The sequence below is a fragment of the Pseudophryne corroboree genome, chromosome 4, assembly GCF_028390025.1.
Source record: "Pseudophryne corroboree isolate aPseCor3 chromosome 4, aPseCor3.hap2, whole genome shotgun sequence".
Lineage (NCBI taxonomy): Eukaryota > Metazoa > Chordata > Amphibia > Anura > Myobatrachidae > Pseudophryne > Pseudophryne corroboree.
In genome coordinates, this window is record NC_086447.1 from 934,063,710 (window position 1) to 934,085,453 (window position 21,744).

General features: G+C 46.8%; 1 protein-coding gene and 2 pseudogenes across 1 annotated transcript in view; 2 read left to right on the forward strand and 1 right to left on the reverse strand.

Moving 5' to 3' along the window:
* USH2A (usherin) overlaps positions 1–21,744 on the reverse strand; it is a 1,656,840-nt gene that overhangs the window by 639,263 nt on the left and 995,833 nt on the right. Inside the window, exons 36-37 of the mRNA XM_063919430.1 lie at positions 2,825–2,891; positions 1,367–1,444 (exon numbers count right to left, since the gene is read on the reverse strand). Coding sequence (XP_063775500.1) covers positions 1,367–1,444; positions 2,825–2,891 — 145 coding nt within the window. The remainder of the gene's footprint in view (positions 1–1,366; positions 1,445–2,824; positions 2,892–21,744) is intronic.
* Positions 875–993, forward strand: LOC134913722 (5S ribosomal RNA; annotated as a pseudogene).
* LOC134913734 (5S ribosomal RNA) lies at positions 7,591–7,709 on the forward strand (annotated as a pseudogene).

Consider the following 21,744-nt stretch of genomic DNA (forward strand, 5'->3'; position numbering starts at 1 on the left):
CACTGCAAACCCAGGCAGAACTGCCTGAATTATTCCACATTCAATGTGTATCACGGTGGCAACTTTTCAGGGGTCCTTATAGCATACCAAGCATTTAGCATCTTGTCTGAGGTTAAGCTGCAAATATCCAAAGATTCATTAGTTAATGCATATGATTAACATATACCTATTACTTTTGCTTGTTATTCTTCAATGTTTTTTCTTCTTGCTTTTTACTTCTGTCTCCTCAGCAATTGATATATGAACATGAATAGCATATACCTCTCAGATTTATCAAGCACTTAGCACCTTGTCTGAGGTCAAGCGGCAAATATCCTAAGATTCATTAGTTAATGCACATGATTAACAGATACATATTAATTTTGCCTGTTAATTTGGATTCAAATGTTTCTTCTTCTCGCTTCTGTCTCCTCAGCAACTGACATATGAATATGAATAGCATACCTCTCATATTTGTCAGTTATGTTGGATTTGACATTTCAGTATGTAATTTGATAGATTCTAAACCTCTATTCTAGATTCAAACAATTTTGCTACTAGTGTGACTTCATATCCATTTTTTGCATCTAGTATCCATTACTATCAATTATTTGTTTGGACAAACCACAACATACGTAGCAGTCAGGGATTTCTTTGATTGCAATCAACAGTGCCAATCCTGACAACCTCATCTTCCCGAGATCACCAATTTCGTGGACTCTCATTCACGATTCCCGGAACATTGCACCACGTGAGTGGGAATTTGGAATCGGGTCTAACGTGGAAAGCAGATCCACATATTTCCACGATTCTTTCTCTATCACTTTACTGTCGGTCTCTCTAAAATTTCAGCATTCTTAAATAGGTGCACTCTCATTGGTGTTCACATAAAATTCTCTACTACCATACCACGCTGCCAGCGCCCGATCTCGTCTGATCTTGGAAGCTAAACAGCGTTGGGCCAGGTCAGTATCAGGAAGGGAGACCACCTGCGAATACCTGGTGTTGTAGAGCAGGATTTTCCTCACTTATGCGATATCAACACCAACAGCAGTATCACCAATTTTTTCTATTCAGCAATCTCTAAATCCTATTTTCCCATCTCGGTGTTTAAAATATAATGGTCATTGGCACTGTTTTCGTGATGTTCATTATTTTCTATTTTTCATTTTCTAGAATCTTGATATGTGTATGCTAATTCTCTGTATCGCTTTTAGAGGAATGACTTCTGATCATTACCCTAATCTCTTATAGCCAAAGAGCATAGCCCTATATATCATTGTGTCTTGACCACCCTGTGGTTCCATTAATACAGCAATTCTGTACTGGTCAAGGGGAATGGGGGTATGACCATTTAATGTCTACAACCCTTCCACACACTCTTTACCAATAAGAGACCAGAACATTTTATTTACAAAGATGCTTTCTATCTTGCATTTTGAAGGACAGATCTCAGGGAAGAACTCTATATCATAAGAATGTCAATAAAAGTTATGTTTTAAATATTCCATCTCAATTATTATATCAAATTTACTTCTTCTACAAGAGTGCGCCCACACAAGAGCCTTCTTTTTTCTTCCCATTTTTCAAAGTTTGCATACTTTCTGGCTCTGGGTGCACCACCAATTAGGACAGCATAACATTTATACGTATATATTTATATACTTATTACTAAAAGGGCTAATTTTGCCGCTTCTCTCCCTTATTTGTTAAGGGTAACATACTGTCCAAATTTGGTTTCTTTTTCCTAATTCCATTATCATTCCTATTTAATAAATCCGGTGCCGGATCGCCCTGGGCCTCCGTATAGTATCTTCTACTGTTGCAAAAACAGTCTCTGATCCTTTGGCACGGACTTTCATTACTACCTTACTCTATGATAACTTCTTCCTTCCCGGATCTGTCTATTTTAGCAGTAACATTCTCTTTCATTTCTTTACGTTAGTAGGCCTTTATTATGACCACTTTTTCACTTAAAGCGGAGCTAACAAAACGACAAAACCCGGAGACTTTTGGTGATCCCTTCTCAGAAAACTTTGAAGAATCCCCCATTGACTCTGATTGGAAGACTACTTTCACAAGATTACAAAAAAGTTTGCAGAAAAGGACTCGCCTATCGTGGGACGTCACCACATTACAAAATTACATTAAACACAAGATCGTGCCCCGAGGGTTAAGACCCAAAATATTCCCCTCTTTTCCACTTGCTACGGAGAATTTGAAGACCGAGTGGGAGGCAGCACTCTTGAAGTGCTCCCACGAATTATTACATCTTTTGGTCAAACATGACACACTACTCATAGATCAAGTAGAAAAAGAAATAGATGAATTGGGTCATAACTTGGAAATTTGGGAAAAAGATTTGTCTTTTCAGACAGCTTTTGAGAAACATCAAAAAGAATTAAAACTTTATGAACAAACAATAGTAGATCGGAAGCGGAATAAATTTATCAGGGACAAACGAGATTTCTCACGTGGGGACATTTTCAGGTGGAATCCCATACCCCAGAGCAGGAATCGAAGACAGAGGGACGACCCGACTTTTTCAGAATTCGAATCCTCTAATAGTGGAGATTCATCCAGTGAGACTTCAGACAACGCCAGATTCAATCAGGGAGAAGGAGATTTTTCTCCACGTTTTTTAGGCCAGGGTTCGAAACAAAGAGGTCGGGACAAAAATCAAGGAAAACCCGGCGGGGGGGAAAGAAGAGGCGACAGACGCAACCCCGATTGGGATACATCGAAGACCACCCGGTATCCGGCCCGACAGAGGAAGACCTTGCGATAACCCACCCGACTTCACCCTCCTTACAGGTCATCAATCTATCTGATAGACCTCTTTCACCTGTACATATGGATGTTTTGGCCAAAGGCCTTTCTTTCTCACCCTCTAGATCATTCAACAGATTCTCCTGGGAGAAAGATCTCAGATTATTTGGCAGAAAACTCCTTCTAAAAAAGTTTTTTGCAAAACACCGTGCAACACAAGATAGTGATAGTAGTACAGATTTATCCCCTGATGATCTTCAAGCAGTCCAAGCCCTGGAGGACCTATTATTGGAATCAAACATACAAGACAGCATTCCCTGCCGACCCAAATGTAAACCCAAGTCCTCATTTTTCCCACCCGATAACACCAGCCCGGAAATTAGGGTTTTTCTCAACAGGGTGTCAAAAGAATTTGACGATATTTACGTCCGAATCAAAACTGCCCATCAATATCCATCTAGAAATCTCAACTTCCAAGAAAGGAAAGCATTACGTGAGATGGAAACATGGCGAGACGTAATTATAAAACCTTCGGACAAGGGTGGCAACATTGTTCTATGGCCGTTACAAATGTATATCACGGAAGCACATAGACAATTGTTCAACCCCCTTTGTTATCAAAAACTTCTCAACGACCCCACCAAAAGGTTCCAAAAAGCCTATACCTCTTTGATACAAGAGGCTGCCACACAGGGAACCATCACAAAACAAGAAGCAGCATATCTGACTGTCCAAAATCCGAGAACTCCAACTTTCTATCTTCTGCCGAAGATTCATAAAGACACCCAGCAGCCACCTGGCAGACCGATAATGTCGGGCAATGGAGGCCTTTTGGAGCAGCCGAGTCGATTTTTGGATTTACACCTACGTGATTTTGTCCTTGACTTACCATCTTATTTACAAGACACTGCCGATCTATTGCGAAAAATTCACGACATCCATTTTGAGAATGACTTTCTTCTAGTGACCTTAGATGTTGAGGCACTTTACTCTAGCATCAACCATCATCAAGGTTTGTCAGCAGTCAAATTCTTTTTAGACCAAATTGGCACCAATGACTTCTCTGATTTTCTTTTACAGTTACTCACTTTTGTTCTCTCCAAAAATTATTTCGTTTTTCAAGACCAATTTTTCTTACAAATTAGGGGAACTGCTATGGGTGCAGCATGTGCACCTACATATGCAAATCTCTTTCTAGGGTGGTGGGAGCACTTCCACGTGTTCAACACCCGTAATGAAAAATATACCACACATATAATACTGTGGTTGAGATACATCGATGATGTCTTCTTGATTTGGAATGGAAATAAGAGCCTGCTCATGGAGTTCATTCAGATCCTCAATCAAAATGATCTTAACATTACCCTGACTCATTTCATCAGCCCTGTAAGGGTACCATTCTTAGATCTTAGTATCTACAAATCCCATGCAGGCTTCCTAGAAACGGAATTATTTCGTAAGGAGACTGCAACTAACAGTCTCCTTCACCAAACAAGCTCTCATTTTCCGCCCACCGTGGAAAACATCCCCAAAGGGGAATATTTACGCCTGAGACGTAACTGCTCAGAAGACTCTACTTTCAAAACCAAGAGTTTGGAACTCACTAACCGTCTCCTGGATAGAGGCTACAGCAGACGCTCACTCAAACGGGCATACACTGCCACTGCAGCAACCAAGAGAGAGAATTTGATTTTTGGAAAGAAATGCAAGAGTACTGAGCAGGAAGATACCATTCGCTTCATTGGGACTTTCTGTCCTGAATGGAGGAAGCTGAAGGGAGCTATAACCAGACATCTTCCCATCTTACAACTGGACCCAGATTTGGCACCTCTTTTTGACTCTCCACTACAAATGAGCTGGCGCAGATCAAAAAATATGAAAGACCATCTAGTGCACAGCCATCTGATTTCCTCAAACACAAAAAAACCTTCTATCACAGGTTCCTTCCCTTGCGGACATTGCAAATCATGCCCTCAGATCCTGCAAACCAACACGGTCACTGACAGGTTTGACCAGTTGGTCAAGTTACAACACTTTTTTAACTGTAATACGCAGGCTGTGATATATTGCATAACTTGTGAGTGTAATCTAAAGTATGTAGGCATGACTACACGCAAATGGAAGGAAAGAATATTAGAACACCTGGGAAACATCCGCAATGCCTCCAGAGATCTCAAACGAATGAAACAGCTTACATCAGTAGCGAGACATTTCAATTCTGTCCACAAAGGATCCATCAAAGGTTTCAAGACCTTCTGCTTAGATCGGATACATCTTGGAATACGGGGAGGAGACATAACCAAAGAACTATTCAAAAAGGAGAGTGAATGGATCTTTCGTCTAAACAGCCTGAAACCTTTCGGTCTTAATGAAACCATCAATTATGGAGTTTTTCTGTAAAAAATGTCTCACCTGTTTTTCACTTGTCATTTATATATTTTTAGATAAATAACAACATTTTAATTTTTTTGATTTTAATAAGTTTACCCTCACACATGCATATTTGCCCTTTTGTGCAATCGCATGTATATATGGTTACCTTTCAATGTACCAACAATGGATACGCTGACACTATGTCACATCTCCTTTTCAGCAATTCTTCACAATCATTCACTACCCACCATTTCCCCCCCACTGCTTCATCCTCACCCCAGGTCCTCCAGCACACCCCCTAATATTTCCCAACCCCCCTTGTCTCTACATGCACTACTTTTTCCCTCCCCCGCTTTTCACTAACAACAGTCCACCCATCCCCACCACCCCCAACCATTAACACCCCCCGCATAACACACTAGCTCCCAACTAATTATTCTCCATCCCTTCTTTCCCACCTTTTACCTTCCCCTCCTCTCAAACCCAAACACCCCCCAAAACCCCCTCCCCCCCCCTCCCCCCCCCCCCCCCCCGCCCCCAACATTTCATTTCTCTCCCCTACCACCCCATTCATCCCACCATTTCTCCCATTTTCCCCCACCTACTTCCTCCTTTCCATCATCCATCCTCACTCCCAGTCCACCCCACTCCTGTTCACTGTCACCACTCTCCATCTTACCAGCCCCTTTCTATACCTCCCCCTCTCCCCTCCCATCACCACACCTGTTCCATTCCCCCTTCCTTCTAGGTACCCACATCTTTCATCCTATTCCCCCACACACTTCCCCCTTTCCCTATTGCCGTTCCAACAATAATCCAGGCATGCCTTTCATCTATCCACCCATCCATTCCAATGCATTTGGTCTATTTTGCCCACATCAACAAACCGCTATCCTCCTTATCAAGTTCTGTTTAATATTCACTATAACAGCAACAAGTGCCAATTTTTTCAAGTCACATCATTCCCACTTCCAAGATGGCGTCCACGATATCGCGATCTTTTAATCACCTATATCCAACCCTCCGCTCCCTTTTGCTCGTCTCAGACATACCTTTCTCACTCTAACAACCTCTATCCCCCTGTCAAGTCTTATATTTCTCCTAGATTCATGTTGTATCTCATTTCTATCATATTGCCACCTTACTTTACAGCCAAGCAATTTAATTCTATTAACCCGAGTATGTGCCATCAACTTATGTCACATTATTCCCACATCCAAAATGGCGTCCGCGATCTCGCGATTTTTGATTACCTTCAGTCCTCCGGATTTGTCGTCATAGCGTCGCTACCGCGGTCTCTTAGCAACCGCTCACACGGGCAGTAATTACAACTGTCATCCGACACCTCCTGATTGGTCAGTCTGACCTTCTGCTGACATAAAAGCCCGCTCCCCACACCGGACCATACGGAACCCGGAAGTGAACAAGCCTTAGGGCGAAACGCGTTTTCCGCATCCAGCAAAGGGGTCTCGTCGACACAACCTCATCTTGGCATCAGCCTCATTTATCTGCTTGCTCTCCATGGCTCTCTCATCTCCCTGGTGAAACCGTAAGCCCCACTATCTTGTGGCAGTATGCCACGGATAGCAACTTCCACTGCAAACCCAGGCAGAACTGCCTGAATTATTCCACATTCAATGTGTATCACGGTGGCAACTTTTCAGGGGTCCTTATAGCATACCAAGCATTTAGCATCTTGTCTGAGGTTAAGCTGCAAATATCCAAAGATTCATTAGTTAATGCATATGATTAACATATACCTATTACTTTTGCTTGTTATTCTTCAATGTTTTTTCTTCTTGCTTTTTACTTCTGTCTCCTCAGCAATTGATATATGAACATGAATAGCATATACCTCTCAGATTTATCAAGCACTTAGCACCTTGTCTGAGGTCAAGCGGCAAATATCCTAAGATTCATTAGTTAATGCACATGATTAACAGATACATATTAATTTTGCCTGTTATTTTGGATTCAAATGTTTCTTCTTCTCGCTTCTGTCTCCTCAGCAACTGACATATGAATATGAATAGCATACCTCTCATATTTGTCAGTTATGTTGGATTTGACATTTCAGTATGTAATTTGATAGATTCTAAACCTCTATTCTAGATTCAAACAATTTTGCTACTAGTGTGACTTCATATCCATTTTTTGCATCTAGTATCCATTACTATTAATTATTTGTTTGGACAAACCACAACATACGTAGCAGTCAGGGATTTCTTTGATTGCAATCAACAGTGCCAATCCTGACAACCTCATCTTCCCGAGATCACCAATTTCGTGGACTCTCATTCACGATTCCCGGAACATTGCACCACGTGAGTGGGAATTTTGGAATCGGGTCTAACGTGGAAAGCAGATCCACATATTTCCACGATTCTTTCTCTATCACTTTACTGTCGGTCTCTCTAAAATTTCAGCATTCTTAAATAGGTGCACTCTCATTGGTGTTCACATAAAATTCTCTACTACCATACCACGCTGCCAGCGCCCGATCTCGTCTGATCTTGGAAGCTAAACAGCGTTGGGCCAGGTCAGTATCAGGAAGGGAGACCACCTGCGAATACCTGGTGTTGTAGAGCAGGATTTTCCTCACTTATGCGATATCAACACCAACAGCAGTATCACCAATTTTTTCTATTCAGCAATCTCTAAATCCTATTTTCCCATCTCGGTGTTTAAAATATAATGGTCATTGGCACTGTTTTCGTGATGTTCATTATTTTCTATTTTTCATTTTCTAGAATCTTGATATGTGTATGCTAATTCTCTGTATCGCTTTTAGAGGAATGACTTCTGATCATTACCCTAATCTCTTATAGCCAAAGAGCATAGCCCTATATATCATTGTGTCTTGACCACCCTGTGGTTCCATTAATACAGCAATTCTGTACTGGTCAAGGGGAATGGGGGTATGACCATTTAATGTCTACAACCCTTCCACACACTCTTTACCAATAAGAGACCAGAACATTTTATTTACAAAGATGCTTTCTATCTTGCATTTTGAAGGACAGATCTCAGGGAAGAACTCTATATCATAAGAATGTCAATAAAAGTTATGTTTTAAATATTCCATCTCAATTATTATATCAAATTTACTTCTTCTACAAGAGTGCGCCCACACAAGAGCCTTCTTTTTTCTTCCCATTTTTCAAAGTTTGGAGACATTCTAGTAAGAGAACACCCCAGACAGGAGACAGGCGAAGACGTCTGCATGACAGATATACAGTCTATAAACCTGAAATATGAGAAATGTCAGTGGTATTCAACTTGTGGCACCCCAGCTGCTGTGGAACCACACATCCCAGCATGCCCTGTCACACTTTTAGCCTGCTCTTATGGCAATGGCAGGGCATGCTGAGATGTGTAGTTCCACAGTAGCTGCATGGCTGCCTGTTGAATACCAGTGATCTATTAGGTATGAGCGCAGCTGCACAATTATTTATGAACCTGTATGTACTACACTGCAGACGCCTGCGTCTTTTCATTACGTGTTACATAACACTACATGTCTCAGTGCCACAGGACGGTAGATGCGGGCTCAGGAAGGAAATCAGATTTCATTGAATATTTTGTGCCCCTGTACCTTATAGTAGTTCTCGTTTATTGATGACGCGGTGATTACAGTAACAATATTGGGAAACGGATTATCTGTTACACATAACACGGTCACATTCCTGAGTGCGTTACTGGACCCGTGTGTGTATCTACAACACTACTGATTTATAACGGATGGGGCGGAATTATTGCAGCGCTTCCTCCGTACTTCGGTGGTTGCAACATCGTGACAAATACCTGCAAAAAATGCGCTGGCGTTGTGCACTGCACCAATGCTGACGTTCTGTGTGAGGGATGGATAGGACAGAAAAGCCCCTTTCACATCTCCAATGGAGCCTAAGCGCTGGCTTCTCGACCAGGCAATATGCCGGGCCGGTTGCCATAGCGGCGGGGGGCGGATGCGGCGCTGGGAGATGAGCTCATCTCCACGCCGCCTCTCCCTGGGCCAGATGTACTAAGCCTTGAAAAGTGATAAATATCACAGTGATGAAGTACCAGCCAATTGGCTCCTAACTGTCATTTTTCAAACACAGCCAATGACATGCTAGTTAGGAGCTGATTGGCTGGCAGTTTATCACTGTGAAATTTATCACTTTTCAGGCTTAGTACATCTCCCCCACATGTACTAAACGGGTCACGAGTCGCATCGAGCCGGGAACCCGTTTACACTGCCACTGACCCGGTATTCAACCTGGGAATAACCCTTCTTATAACCCGGGTTGAATTACTGGGTCAGGTGACCAGGGCCGTTTCTTGGGGGAGGCGAGCAGTGCAACCGCACTGGGCGCCCGCCGCGGCACTAACTGTGGCTCCCTGCTCCCCCTCCTATTTCTCCCCGAGTAACCCGCTCGGGGGGCGGAGTTTCACGGAATGACGCGGTTGCGTCGTTACGTCACGACGCAATCCCATCACTCCGCGAAACTCGCCCCCCCCCCGAGCGGAGTACAGAGGGGGATCCAAGTTAGGAAGAGGGAAAGGCCGGCGCGAGGAGCGACTGGTGAGGCGAGCCGAAGAGCGGTAATCGCCTCTGTAAGTATTCTCTCTCTCTCTCTGTGTAAAATGGGGACACCTGCCGTAATGTGTGAAATGGGGACTCTTGCCTGCCGTAGTGTGGGGATTTAATGTATCAAGGGCATTGCAGTGTGTGGCATAATATGGTGCAGGGGGCATTACTGTGTGGGGCTTAATATGGTAGAATTTTTTTTCCGGTCGTGATCTGTTGGAGCAGGGTCAAAAACTGGATTGTGAGGTAGTCTTTTCAGACGAGGCCACATCCATTTAGATGAGGACACGCCCCCTTGCCGGGTGCGCGTGTAAAGATGTGCCCTGTGGGCACATCCGTGTTGCTGTCCCTAGCTGGGGGCAGCGCTGGGGCAGCTTGTCTGTCCCCAGCGCTGAGTGTGCGGCGGCGGGTGTCTGGTGCAGGGATCGGATGTTTCCCTGCACCAGGCTGTCGGCTGCGGGGAGCGGCGCGGCGGCGCTTTAAACTTGGCGCCGCTCGGGCCGCCAATCAGAAGCGCCGCCCGCGGCTTTTTGAATCCGGCGCCTCCAGCGAGCCAATCGCGGCTTGCGGGGCGCCGGCCAATCACAGAGGGGCGCGGCGAGCCAATCGGTGCTCGCCGCGTCATAGGCCCCGCCCCCGGCGTCTGACGGCAGACGCCGGGCGGGAGCCTGAAGAAAAGGCCGCGCGCGGGGGCGCGAAGGCAGAAGAGGACGCCGGGCGGGAGAAGAAGAGAAGAAGACGCGACGGGCGGGAGCGGAGGCCAGCGCGCGCGCGGAAGAGCGCGAGGAGGAGGTCAGCGGTCGGGCTCCGGGAAGAAGATGTCCAGCGGCGGCTGGACGCGGAGCAGCGGAGGCGACGCCGCTGGCCAGGACGGGTCAGCGGCAGAAGAGGACGCTGGAGTTCCCTGGAGCAGGTGAGGCCTCGGTGAGGCAACCTTCACCCCCTCCCCTCTTCCTCCCTCGACCACCAGGGACGGGCATTAGGTCCGAGGGCACAATTCAGGCACTAGGCCTGTGGCGCAGCTAGGAGTTTGGGGGCCAATATTTGATTAGGTGGTTTGGGCATTAGGCCCAAGCCACCCTACCCCTGTGGCACCAGTTAGGCGGGCACTAGGCCCGGGGGCAAATCAGGCAATAGGCCTGTGGGCATTAGAGGGCGTTAGGCCCTAGTGTATTTTTGGCAATTAGGGAATATTAAGGTGACCCTGGGCACAAGGCCCAGGTCACCCAACGGGCAATAAGATAGGCGGGCGCTAGGCCCGTGGGTGAAGTCATGCCTCCGGCCTGGGCGCAGTCAGGGGGCGCTAGGCCCAGCGAGTAAGTACCCCCCCAAGGTGAATAAAGGTGGCACTGGGCACTAGGCTCGGGCCACCCTGAGGTATTTAGGCAGTCAGGCCTGAGGCCCACATAAGGGAAGGCACAGGAGGTGGGTAGGCCGTGCGGTGCCCACCCCCTTCCAACGGCAGGTAGGGATTAAAAAGGGACAGCACCGTTTTATGTTGTATTTCCGATGTGTGTGTTGTTACCGTGCAGGGCAAAATGTTGTTATAGAGTTTGTGCATAGTTGTGTCGCACCACTTACACTTAGGCCAGTTTGAGGGCTTTGTTATGCAGTTAGTGTAGCGGACGCACACTAGATTAGAGTTAGGCCCTGCACGGCTGTTTCTCTCCTTGCCTCCTTACAGGGACCTGTAAGTGGAGAAGATCGGAGTACAAGACGTAGGACGGTGAGTAACATCTGTCTGTGTGTTCCTTCTGTGTGTCCCTATCTATCTCCCTTCCTTCAGGGCAACGGTGAGCCTTGCACGCCGGTGCAAGTTAGAATTTCCACCTGGCGCGAGAGTGCCAATAGGTGAAATTCGGGCTCTGAGGCGGACGCCTGGGATGACCCTCACCTAGCCCGAAAGCACTATTTTTCTTTAGGTCGGAGGGCGTTTCGGCCCACAGTCCGGAGGACAGCACTCAGAAATCTCCTTCCTCCTAGGTCGTCGTGTCCGGGTCCGACGGAAGAGTTGCCAGGTCCGTTGAAGGTTCTGGTACCTGAAGGTGAGAGAGAGCGGCGCCTGGTGAGTACCGAGTCTACACCTGCACGGCAGCAGGCACTACACGCACCGCAGCCGCACCTCTCACACGCGCACAAGTTGTTGTTTTTTATCTAGGTGTGTGTGGGGGGGGGGTGCACATTTTTTTTATGTCATGGGGGGCGCATTTTTAAATCTCGCACTGGGAGCCAAATTGGCTAGAAACAGCCCTGCAGGTGACCCGGGAATTCTCCGTGGCCCTTTTCACATCGCACAGTGATGCTGGGTTATTTTTGCGATGTGAAAGGGGTATAAGTGCACAGCGGATTGCTCCTGCGCACTCCAACTGTAGTAACTCAGGCCCAGATTTATCAAGCTTCCGAGAGTGATACATGGCACGATGATAGAGTACCAACCAAGCAGCACCTAGGTGTCAAACGCAGTCTGTAACATGGCAGTTAGGAGCTGATTGGCTGGTACGTCATCACCGTGCTATTTATCACTCTCCGAGGCTTGATAAATCTGGACCTCAGATTTGTTAGTGAGCAGCACTGAGATCACAGGGCAGTCGTTCTGCAGGTCTGGGAAGTTTGTGCGTGTCCACAGTGCACTGTGTATGTGTATGGAGCATGTATAGAGCATCACAACACACTGTACATGTATGTATTTCTGTTACGTGTGTCATGAAAGGGTCAGAATTACAAGAACGAAAGCAGAATACATTGAAATTAAAAATAAAATTAGAGAGACATTGTGAAACGCGTGGGTGGAACAGAGGGAACAGAAATGATTATACTGTAGTAGAGATTATCTGTAAGTGGCAGGAAGGTGTAATGTCCCTCTATACTGGATGTATATATCACACATCCATCTAGTCCAGCAGGGTCCCCATGTACTCTCTCGCACCGGCCTATGGAATAGGGTTCCGGTTACTTTATTTTTACGGAGTTGTATTTAAACAACAGTTCTCCAACCTCCCGGTAAGGGGAGCTGCACCTCATACACTGGGGCTGGCTCTTTCTTTTTCTCCAGGAACAAAAAGGGGCAATCACGATTCTGTGTTCCTGCCTGAGAAATGTTTTACAGCGCTCTACTATGGCTTCATTCAATCTTCCAGTATCAGCCGGGAGGCGCGGGATCATATAATAAATATACATTGTAGTGGTTCTGCTTAAAGACGGGGCAGAAAGAAGAAAATAACTCCGGTGATCCGAAGGGATTACTGACTAATCTCTGCCATGGATGCTGGTAAAACAGAACAACTCTGTATACGGTGTATACCCGGAGGCTGAGCATCATCCAGCAACCTCCAAAGGGAGGGAAGGGGGAGGGGGCGAGTTGCAAGTAGCCTGATCAGGGCCATTGAGAAATGAATGGCGCCTGGGTACTAGAGGTGGGACCAAATCACGGAGGTATTTTCCCGCTCCCCTCCCCCCATGGGCCACGAAGCTGAGAGAGACATTATCTCCCGCATTGACAATTGCAATTGTCACCTTACTGGTCTTACAGACTCTCACCACTGCATAGGCGTACCATACTATCCCTGTAAATCAGGACGCTCATGGATTACACAGGTTCTGTGGCTGATTAAAACCAGGTGACATGCAGACTTGAAGTCAGCCAGCCCCAGAACCTGTGTAATTCATGTGTGTCCCGTTATAAAGGGATAGTATGGAAAGCCTACCACTACAATCCATTCTGACTGCAGCTGCGAGGGTAATCTTCCTCGCTAGACGTTCATCGTCTGCAGATCCGCTCTGTCAGTCCCTCCATTGGTTACCTGTATTCTACCGTATTCAATATAAAATACTTTTACTCACACACAAGGCTATTAACCAAACTACACCAATGTACATCACTTCTCTCATCTCATAATATCTCCCAACCCGACCTCTCCGCTCTGCACAAGACCTGCGTCTCTCATCCACACTCATTACTCACTCCCATGCATGATTACAGGACTTTCTTCGGGCTGCACCCACTCTGTGGAATGCCCTCCCACGCACAATAAGACTTACCGCTAGTCTCCAAACCTTCAAGAACCGCTCACTCAACCTTCATAAGCTTTCCTATCCAATTATATCCCCACTGTACAGTCCGCACATATCCTCCACATATTTTATCTTTCTTCACTTTCCCATACTTCTGATCCTGGGCCAACATCACTGTGTGACCTTATCATACAGCCCACCTAGAACCTCTGCAATCTGGCGGATGACTCTACAATAGATAGCACCTATCCTTGTGTATCAATGCCTGTTTCCTTTTAGAATGTAAGCTTGCGAGCAGGGCCCTCCTACCTCTATGTCTGTCTGTTATTACCCAGTTTTGTTTGATCACTGTTGTTTCCAATTGTAAAGAGCAACGGAATTTGCTGCGCTATATAAGAAACTGCTAATGAATAATAAGTAACTGAATCCCCTCCCACAGGTCCAGAAAAGCCCCCCCCCCCCACCTCACAGTGCCCCGTGGGCCTAATTCAGACTGGATTTGCAGTCTGAAGCCCTTTGGGGAGTGCGCATGCACACCACGGGAGGCCCAGTGAAATGCTTAAAAGCATCTCAGAGCTGCAATCGCCTCTGCCTGTCCTGCTATCGCCTCTGCCTGTCCTGTGATCGCCTCTGCCTGTCCTGTGATCGCCTCTGCCTGTCCTGTGATCGCCTCTGCCTGTCCTGCTATCGCCTCTGCCTGTCCTGTGATCGCCTCTGCCTGTCCTGTGATCGCCTCTGCCTGTCCTGCTATCGCCTCTGCCTGTCCTGTGATCGCCTCTGCCTGTCCTGCTATCGCCTCTGCCTGTCCTGTGATCGCCTCTGCCTGTCCTGCTATCGCCTCTGCCTGTCCTGTGATCGCCTCTGCCTGTCCTGTGATCGCCTCTGCCTGTCCTGCGATCGCCTCTGCCTGTCCTGCTATCGCCTCTGCCTGTCCTGTGATCGCCTCTGCCTGTCCTGCTATCGCCTCTGCCTGTACTGCGATTGCCTCTGCCTGTCCTGTGATCGCCTCTGCCTGTCCTGCGATCGCCTCTGCCTGTCCTGCTATCGCCTCTGCCTGTCCTGTGATCGCCTCTGCCTGTCCTGTGACCGCCTCTGCCTGTCCTGCGATCGCCTCTGCCTGTCCTGTGATCGCCTCTGCCTGTCCTGTGATCGCCTCTGCCTGTCCTGCGATCGCCTCTGCCTGTCCTGTGATCGCCTCTGCCTGTCCTGCGATCGCCTCTGCCTGTCCTGCGATCACCTCTGCCTGTCCTGCGATCGCCTCTGCCTGTCCTGCGATTGCCTCTGCTGGTTGCGGGGTGGGAGGGGCTGGGGCGCGGTCCGGATAACGCAGGCGTGTCCGGACCGTTGCAGGGGCAGGCCGCGGCGGCTGCGTGACGTAACATGCAGCTGCTGTGACCTGGGGTAGCCGCCTGTCAGCGCCACTAGGCTGCTCTCGCAGGGAGCTACTTGTCAGGTGCAAAAGCATCGCCGCCGTGCGATGCTTTTGTACCCCTGCATGGAAGGGGGTGGCCTTACATGCAGGGCGGACTAGCCCTGTGCTGGGCGTCCCCCCGCATGTCTGAGTAACTGATCGAATCACACCCCCTGTGCCTGATACACAAAATGCTAAATCACCTGAAAATCACAAAATAATGACTTTTAACACACGAGTCACTGCAACTAATCTTCCTGATTTGTTTCACATTTTTTTATATAAGTTGTCGGATGTAATAGGCGGCTACTTAACAATTGCTGCCAAATATGCGGTAAAATGGCAGGTCATACTTCAGAACCTTCCCTTCCTGCCAAGGCCGTGATACTAACCGTCATTCCTGGACAAGCCATTCTGGTCCCCCTACCTACAGCTGCCCATAGCATTGGCCTCACCATGCCCACCCTATTTGGTGAGTGCCAAGGGAAAAAATAAATGTAGCCCCATTGCCTATATACTGTAAATAAAATATGTGTTGTTGTACACAGCCTGTACTAATGTAATGTACATTCTCTCATCTTCCTCTATGCTGATCTAATGCTTCAAATAAAGATGTGTACAAATAAAATATACAAAAACAAACGTAGAAACATAGAATTTGATGGCAGATAAGAACTAGAGATGAGCGGGTTCAGTTCTCAGAGAACTGAACCCCCCCGAACCTAGGGGATCCAGTGTGATCCGAGCCACAGCTCGGATGTCCCTGTCTGCCCCGGATCCCCAATCGAGGCAAAACCTCAGGATTCCACTGTCGGATCCTGAGGTTTTGCCTCGGAAGCTGGTCTCCATAGTAACCTATAAAAGGCCACTGATTGGCTGAGAGAGGTCTGTCACGGCTCTCAGCCAATCAGCGTTTCCCCATAGGCTACAATGGCCCCAAGATGTATGCCCCCACAGCGCTAAAAGTGCCGCCGCCCGCACTGCCACAACCACCGCCCACACTGCCGCCACTGCCGCCACCGCCACCCGCACTGCTGACACTCCCGCACTGCTGACACTGCCGGCACCCCTGCACAGAGGACACTTCCAGCACTCTCATACTGCTGAAACAAGCAGCACCCCTGAACTCCTGCACTGAGGACACTTCCAGCACTCCCGCATTGCCGACACTGCCAGCACCCCTGCACTGAGGACACTTCCGGCACTCCCACACTGCCACATCCCTGAACTCCTGCACTGAGGACACCTCTAGCACTCCCGCATTGCCAACACTGCCAGCACCCCTGCACGGAGGACACTGCCAGCACTCCCGCACTAAGGACACCTCCCACACTGCCGACACTGCAGGCACCCCTGCACGAGGACACTTCCGGCACTCCCACCTTGCCGACACTGCCGGCACCCCTGAATTCCTGCACTGAGGACATCTCCAGCACTACCGCATTGCCAACACTGCTGGCACACCTGCACTGAGGACTCTGCCAGAACTCCTGCACTAAGGACAACTCCGGGACTCCCGCATTGCCAACACTGCCAACACCCCTGCACTGAGGACACTGCCAGCACTCCTGCACTGAGGACACCTCCAGGACTCCCACCATTGCAGACACCGCAGGCATTAATGCAGTGCCGACACTGCTGGCACCACCACACTGAAAACACCGCTGACAACCCCGCACTGAGGACCCTCTGTCACAGTAAGTGCACTATTGGTGTATCTAACCTGCACTGTATCCGACCTGCACTGTAACCCATGTTGTATCTGACCAACACTGTATCCGACCCACATTGTATTTGACCTGCACTGAAACCCGTGCTGTATCCGACCTACAGTGCACCCGACACGCATTGTATTCGACCCGCACTGTATCCAACCAACACTGTATTTGACCTGCGCTGTATCCAACCCACACTGTATTCAACCTGCGCTGTATCCAACCCACACTGTATTTGACCCACACTGTAACCTGCACTTTATCCGTCCCACGCTGTATCTGACCCACAATATATACAACTCACAATGTATCCAACCCACACTCTGACCTGCACTGTATCCGACCTGCACTGTATCTTAAACTGTATCTGACATTGCGCTGTAGCCAACGCGCACTATATCCAACCCGCACTCTGACCAGCACTGTATCCGACTTGCATTGTGTGCGATCTGCACTATATACAACCCGCAATGAATTCCATCTACACTGTATCCGACCTGCCTTGTATCCACCTGCACTGTATCTGACCCACACTGTAACCTGCATTGTACCCGACCCGCTTTGTATCCAACCTGCACTGTAACCTGCACTGTGTCTGACCCGCACTGTATCCGACCAGCACTGTAACCTGGTCAATATTTAACTGTGTGTCCCAAAGTATTCCGCACTGTCCTACGCAGGTACAGAATGCTGTTTTTTGTGATTAGGGAGAATTTGGGGAGCTGCTCGACAAAATGGCTGATTGGGGCTTTACATGGGCACAGGGTGCCAGTCATCAGTGAGCCAGGGCCCCCAGGAGGGAGGTACAGACTGGGCACTGAGAATAGGCATGTGCTGGGGGAATGTGCACTTGTGTAGGGGGCATCAATGTCCACTGTTGCTATTTTACACATGGTTTAGTTTGTTTTTTTTGCTGTTTGGTAACTACTTCATAGCAATGATATTGTACACACGATTCTGAAGAAATGTCTGTGTTGGATTGTTTTCTATTGGTTTGATTGGTTATTGCTAATACAATACTAATTTGTAAAACATTTTTAAACAGAAATAACTGCTGTGTGTTTGTGCCGATGCTCTGTTGCTTAGTTTAGCCAGCCAGGGTTTGGCCTATGTTGGTGAACAATATTGTGAGGTGTGAGGTGGTCAAAATAGACTGGAAATGAGTGGAGATTAATGTTATTGAGGTTAATAATACTGTAGGATCAACATTACCCCCAAATTCTGTGATTGTAGCTGTTTTTATGGGTTTTTTTTAAATCAGCCAGATCCAAAACCAAAATCAAAACACGAAAGGGTGGTTTTGGCAAAACCAACCCAAAACACGAGCGGGTAATAAGAACCAAAACACAAAAAGTGCCCGCCGCACATCTCTAATAAGAACCACTTGGCCCATCTAGTCTGCCCCTTTTTTTAACCATATTTTTATCTCAAAACGTATTTGATCCTTACTTCTGTGTAAGGATATCCTTATGTCTATCCCATGCATGTTTACATTGCTCTACTCTCTTATCCTCTACCACCTCTGATGGGAGGCTGTTCCACTTGTCCACTACCCTTTCTGTGAAGTAATTTTTCCTCAAATTTCCCCAGAACCTCCCTCCAGTCTCAGTGCATGTCCTCGTGTCCTATTGCTTCTCTTCATTTGGAGAATGTTTCCCTCCTGGATTTTGGTAAAACCCCTGATATATTTGAAAGTTTCTATCATGTCCCCCCTTTCCCTTCTCTTCTCCAAACTATACATATTGAGATTTCTTAGTCTTTCTGGGTATGTTTTGTGATGTAGGCCATGCACCATTTTAGTTGCCCTCCTTTGTACAGTTTCTAATGTATTAATATCCTTTTGAAGATATGGCCTCCAGAATTGAACACAGTATTCTAGATGAGGCCGCACCAATGACCTATACAGTGGAATTATTACTTCTTTCTTTCTGCTGCTGATTCCTCTCCCAATGCAGCCAAGCATCTGACTAGCCTTCCTCATTGCCTTGTTACATTGCTTACCTGCCTTTAAGTCATCTGAAATAGTGACTCCTTGATCCCTTTCCTCCTCAGTAATTTACAGTATAGTGCCATTAATACTATATTTAGCCTTTGGATTTTGCATGATTTTGCATTTTTTGGCATTAAACTGTAATTGCCACACTCTTGACCATTCCTCTAGTCTACCTAGATCCTCAATCATTTGTTTTACCCCACCTGGTGTGTCTACCCTGTTGCATACCTTTGTGTCATCTGCAAAGAGGCATACTTTACCTTTAATGCCATTTGCAATGTCACTAATAAAGATATTAAAAAGCACTGGTCCAAGTACAGATCCATGGGGTTCTCCACTGGTAACATTTCCCTCCGGTGAATGCACTCCATTTACCACAACTCTCTGATTTCTACGCTGCAAACAAGATCTTATCCATTCAATAATCCTAGTATCCAGTCCCAAGCTTCCAAGTTTATTTAGCAGTCTGCAATGTGGAGTAGTGTCAAAAGCCTTACTAAAGTCTAGATAAGCTATATCCACAGCTCCACCTTTATCCATCACTTTAGTCACACAGTCAAAAACGTCAATAGGATTTGTTTGAAATGATCTCCCCCCCATTGAATCCATGCTGTTTGGAATCCTGTAAATTGCTGGATTTGAGATAATCTACAACTCTTTCTTTTAAGAGTGTTTCCATCAATTTCCCTACTACTGATGTAAGACTCACTGGTCTGTAGTTGTTTGCCTCTTCCTTGCTTCCACTTTTGTGCAGTGGGACTACGTTCGCTCTTTTCCAGTCCTCTGGAATTACTCCTGTAGCTAATGACTGGTTGAATAATTCTGTTATTGATGCTACCAGCACCTCTTTAAGTTCTTTTAGTATCCTTGGATGTATCCAGTCTGGCCCCATAGATTTGTCCGCTTTCAGCTTTGAGAGTTCTGTTAGGACCTCCTCCTCTGTAAATGTACTTGTTTCATTTTCCTGAATATTCCTGCAATGTAACTGTGGCCCCTTCCCCTCTCTTTCAGTAGTCAATACTGAGCAAAAATAATCATTAAGATGATCTGCTATTACATTGTCTCCCTCAACAAGACTCCCAGTGTCTGTCTTTAGTTTTATTATTCCACCTTTTGTTTTTCTCCTTTCGCTTATATACGTAAAAAAAAGTTTTGCCTCCTTTACCCACTGACAGGGCCATTTTCTCCTCAACTTGTGCCTTTGCACATCTGATTATTTCTTAGTTTCCATCTGTCTAACAAGATATATCTCTTTGTCTTCATTATTTTGTGTCTGCTTATATTTCCTAAAAGCCATCTTTTTTGCTTTCACAATATTTACTTCTTCTTTCGCAAACCACACTGGCTTCCTTTTCCTTGTGTTTTTCCTAACACTTTTGATACAAAGGTCTGTTGCCTTCAATATTGCACATTATAATGTTTCCCACCTCTCCTGCACTGCTTCCAAGTTCCTCCACTCTGCCAAAGAATCACTTACACATTTTCCCATCCCTACAAAATCAGCCTTCCTAAAATCCAACAGCTTTGTTTTAGTATGAGGTAAGTCAGTCTCTGTCTTTATGCTGAACCATACTGCTTGATGATCACTGGATCCCAGGTTTTCACCCACTTTTACGTCCGATATTCTGTCTCCATTTGTAAGTATTAAGTCTAATATTGCGTCTTTCTGAGTGGGCTCCCTCACCAATTGGTGGAGGGATGCTCCCTGAAGGGAATTTAAAATGTCCCTACTTCTAGTGGAACCAGCAACAGACACCTCTCAGTTTAGATCAGGAAGATTAAAGTCTCCCATGATTATTACCTCTCCTTTTAATGCCATTTTTTGTTAAGTCCTGCAATAGGTTCTTATCCAGTTCCTCTTCCTGACCTGGTGGCCAGTATATCACGCCAATACGAATAATCAACTTCTCCCCTGTTCTATGGTCACCCAAACATATCAGTGTCTTCCCCTGACAAATGATGTACCCAGCGCAGCAAAAGTGCGCTTTTCCACATGTTCCAGTGCATTTCACAAAGACACCCCCTTACTGTATTTCATCTTTGCCCCTTCACTCAGTGAGTCCTAGGTGTCTTGGCTGGCAGGCACACAGTGATTTGGCACGCACGTGTAGTGCAAGACTTTCTGATAGGGGAACAGAAGTTGTGTTTATACGCGGTCCAGTCACATTATTATGAGCACCTCCTGCATGTGACATCGGCAGTGCGTAGCCCATGAAGTATGTCACGTGATGTGCGCTGGCTTGGTGGGTACATAAGGTGTGCGATAGGCCGTCTGCACACATATTACTCGTTGATGTCATGGGTAAAAGAGGCGATTTATCCAAGTTGCACAAAGGGATGATTATCGGCTTTCGGGCTAAGAGTGGCGGTATTTCTGTACAGAGCAGTTTGTGACCTGTCCGCGTGCTGCTGCGGTGATGGTGTATCGTTACTGGACAAATGGCACCATTGCGAATAACCGACGTGGAAACTGCGGAGCACCACGCGCCATTGTGTGAGAAGTGAACATTGACTGCGCAGGTGCATGAGGGCTGACCGTCACAGTGGAGCAGCTCACCGTCACCGGCTACCAGATGTGTGTAACATGACAGTTCACCCGTCTAACTGCTGTCCATGCCGCACACGGCGGTTACTCTGACTATTAGCTGGTGTCATAATAATAATGTGACTCCACCGTGTATCCGCATGACGTTCATAGCGTCCTCTCATATGTATCCCAGTATACAGTATAAGAGTTCTGATTGGCCCATTTACACCCCCGTCGTTTCCACGAGCCGACGTATGCTATCTGTAATACTGTACAGCACATTCTGTATCCTAGGCCAAAAACGGCAAACAATGAAATTCAAACTGAGGTGCCCAGAACTGCGCGTCGCCCCCGTTATATCGTGTTTACTGTCAGCGCTCTTAATTACCAAGCCAA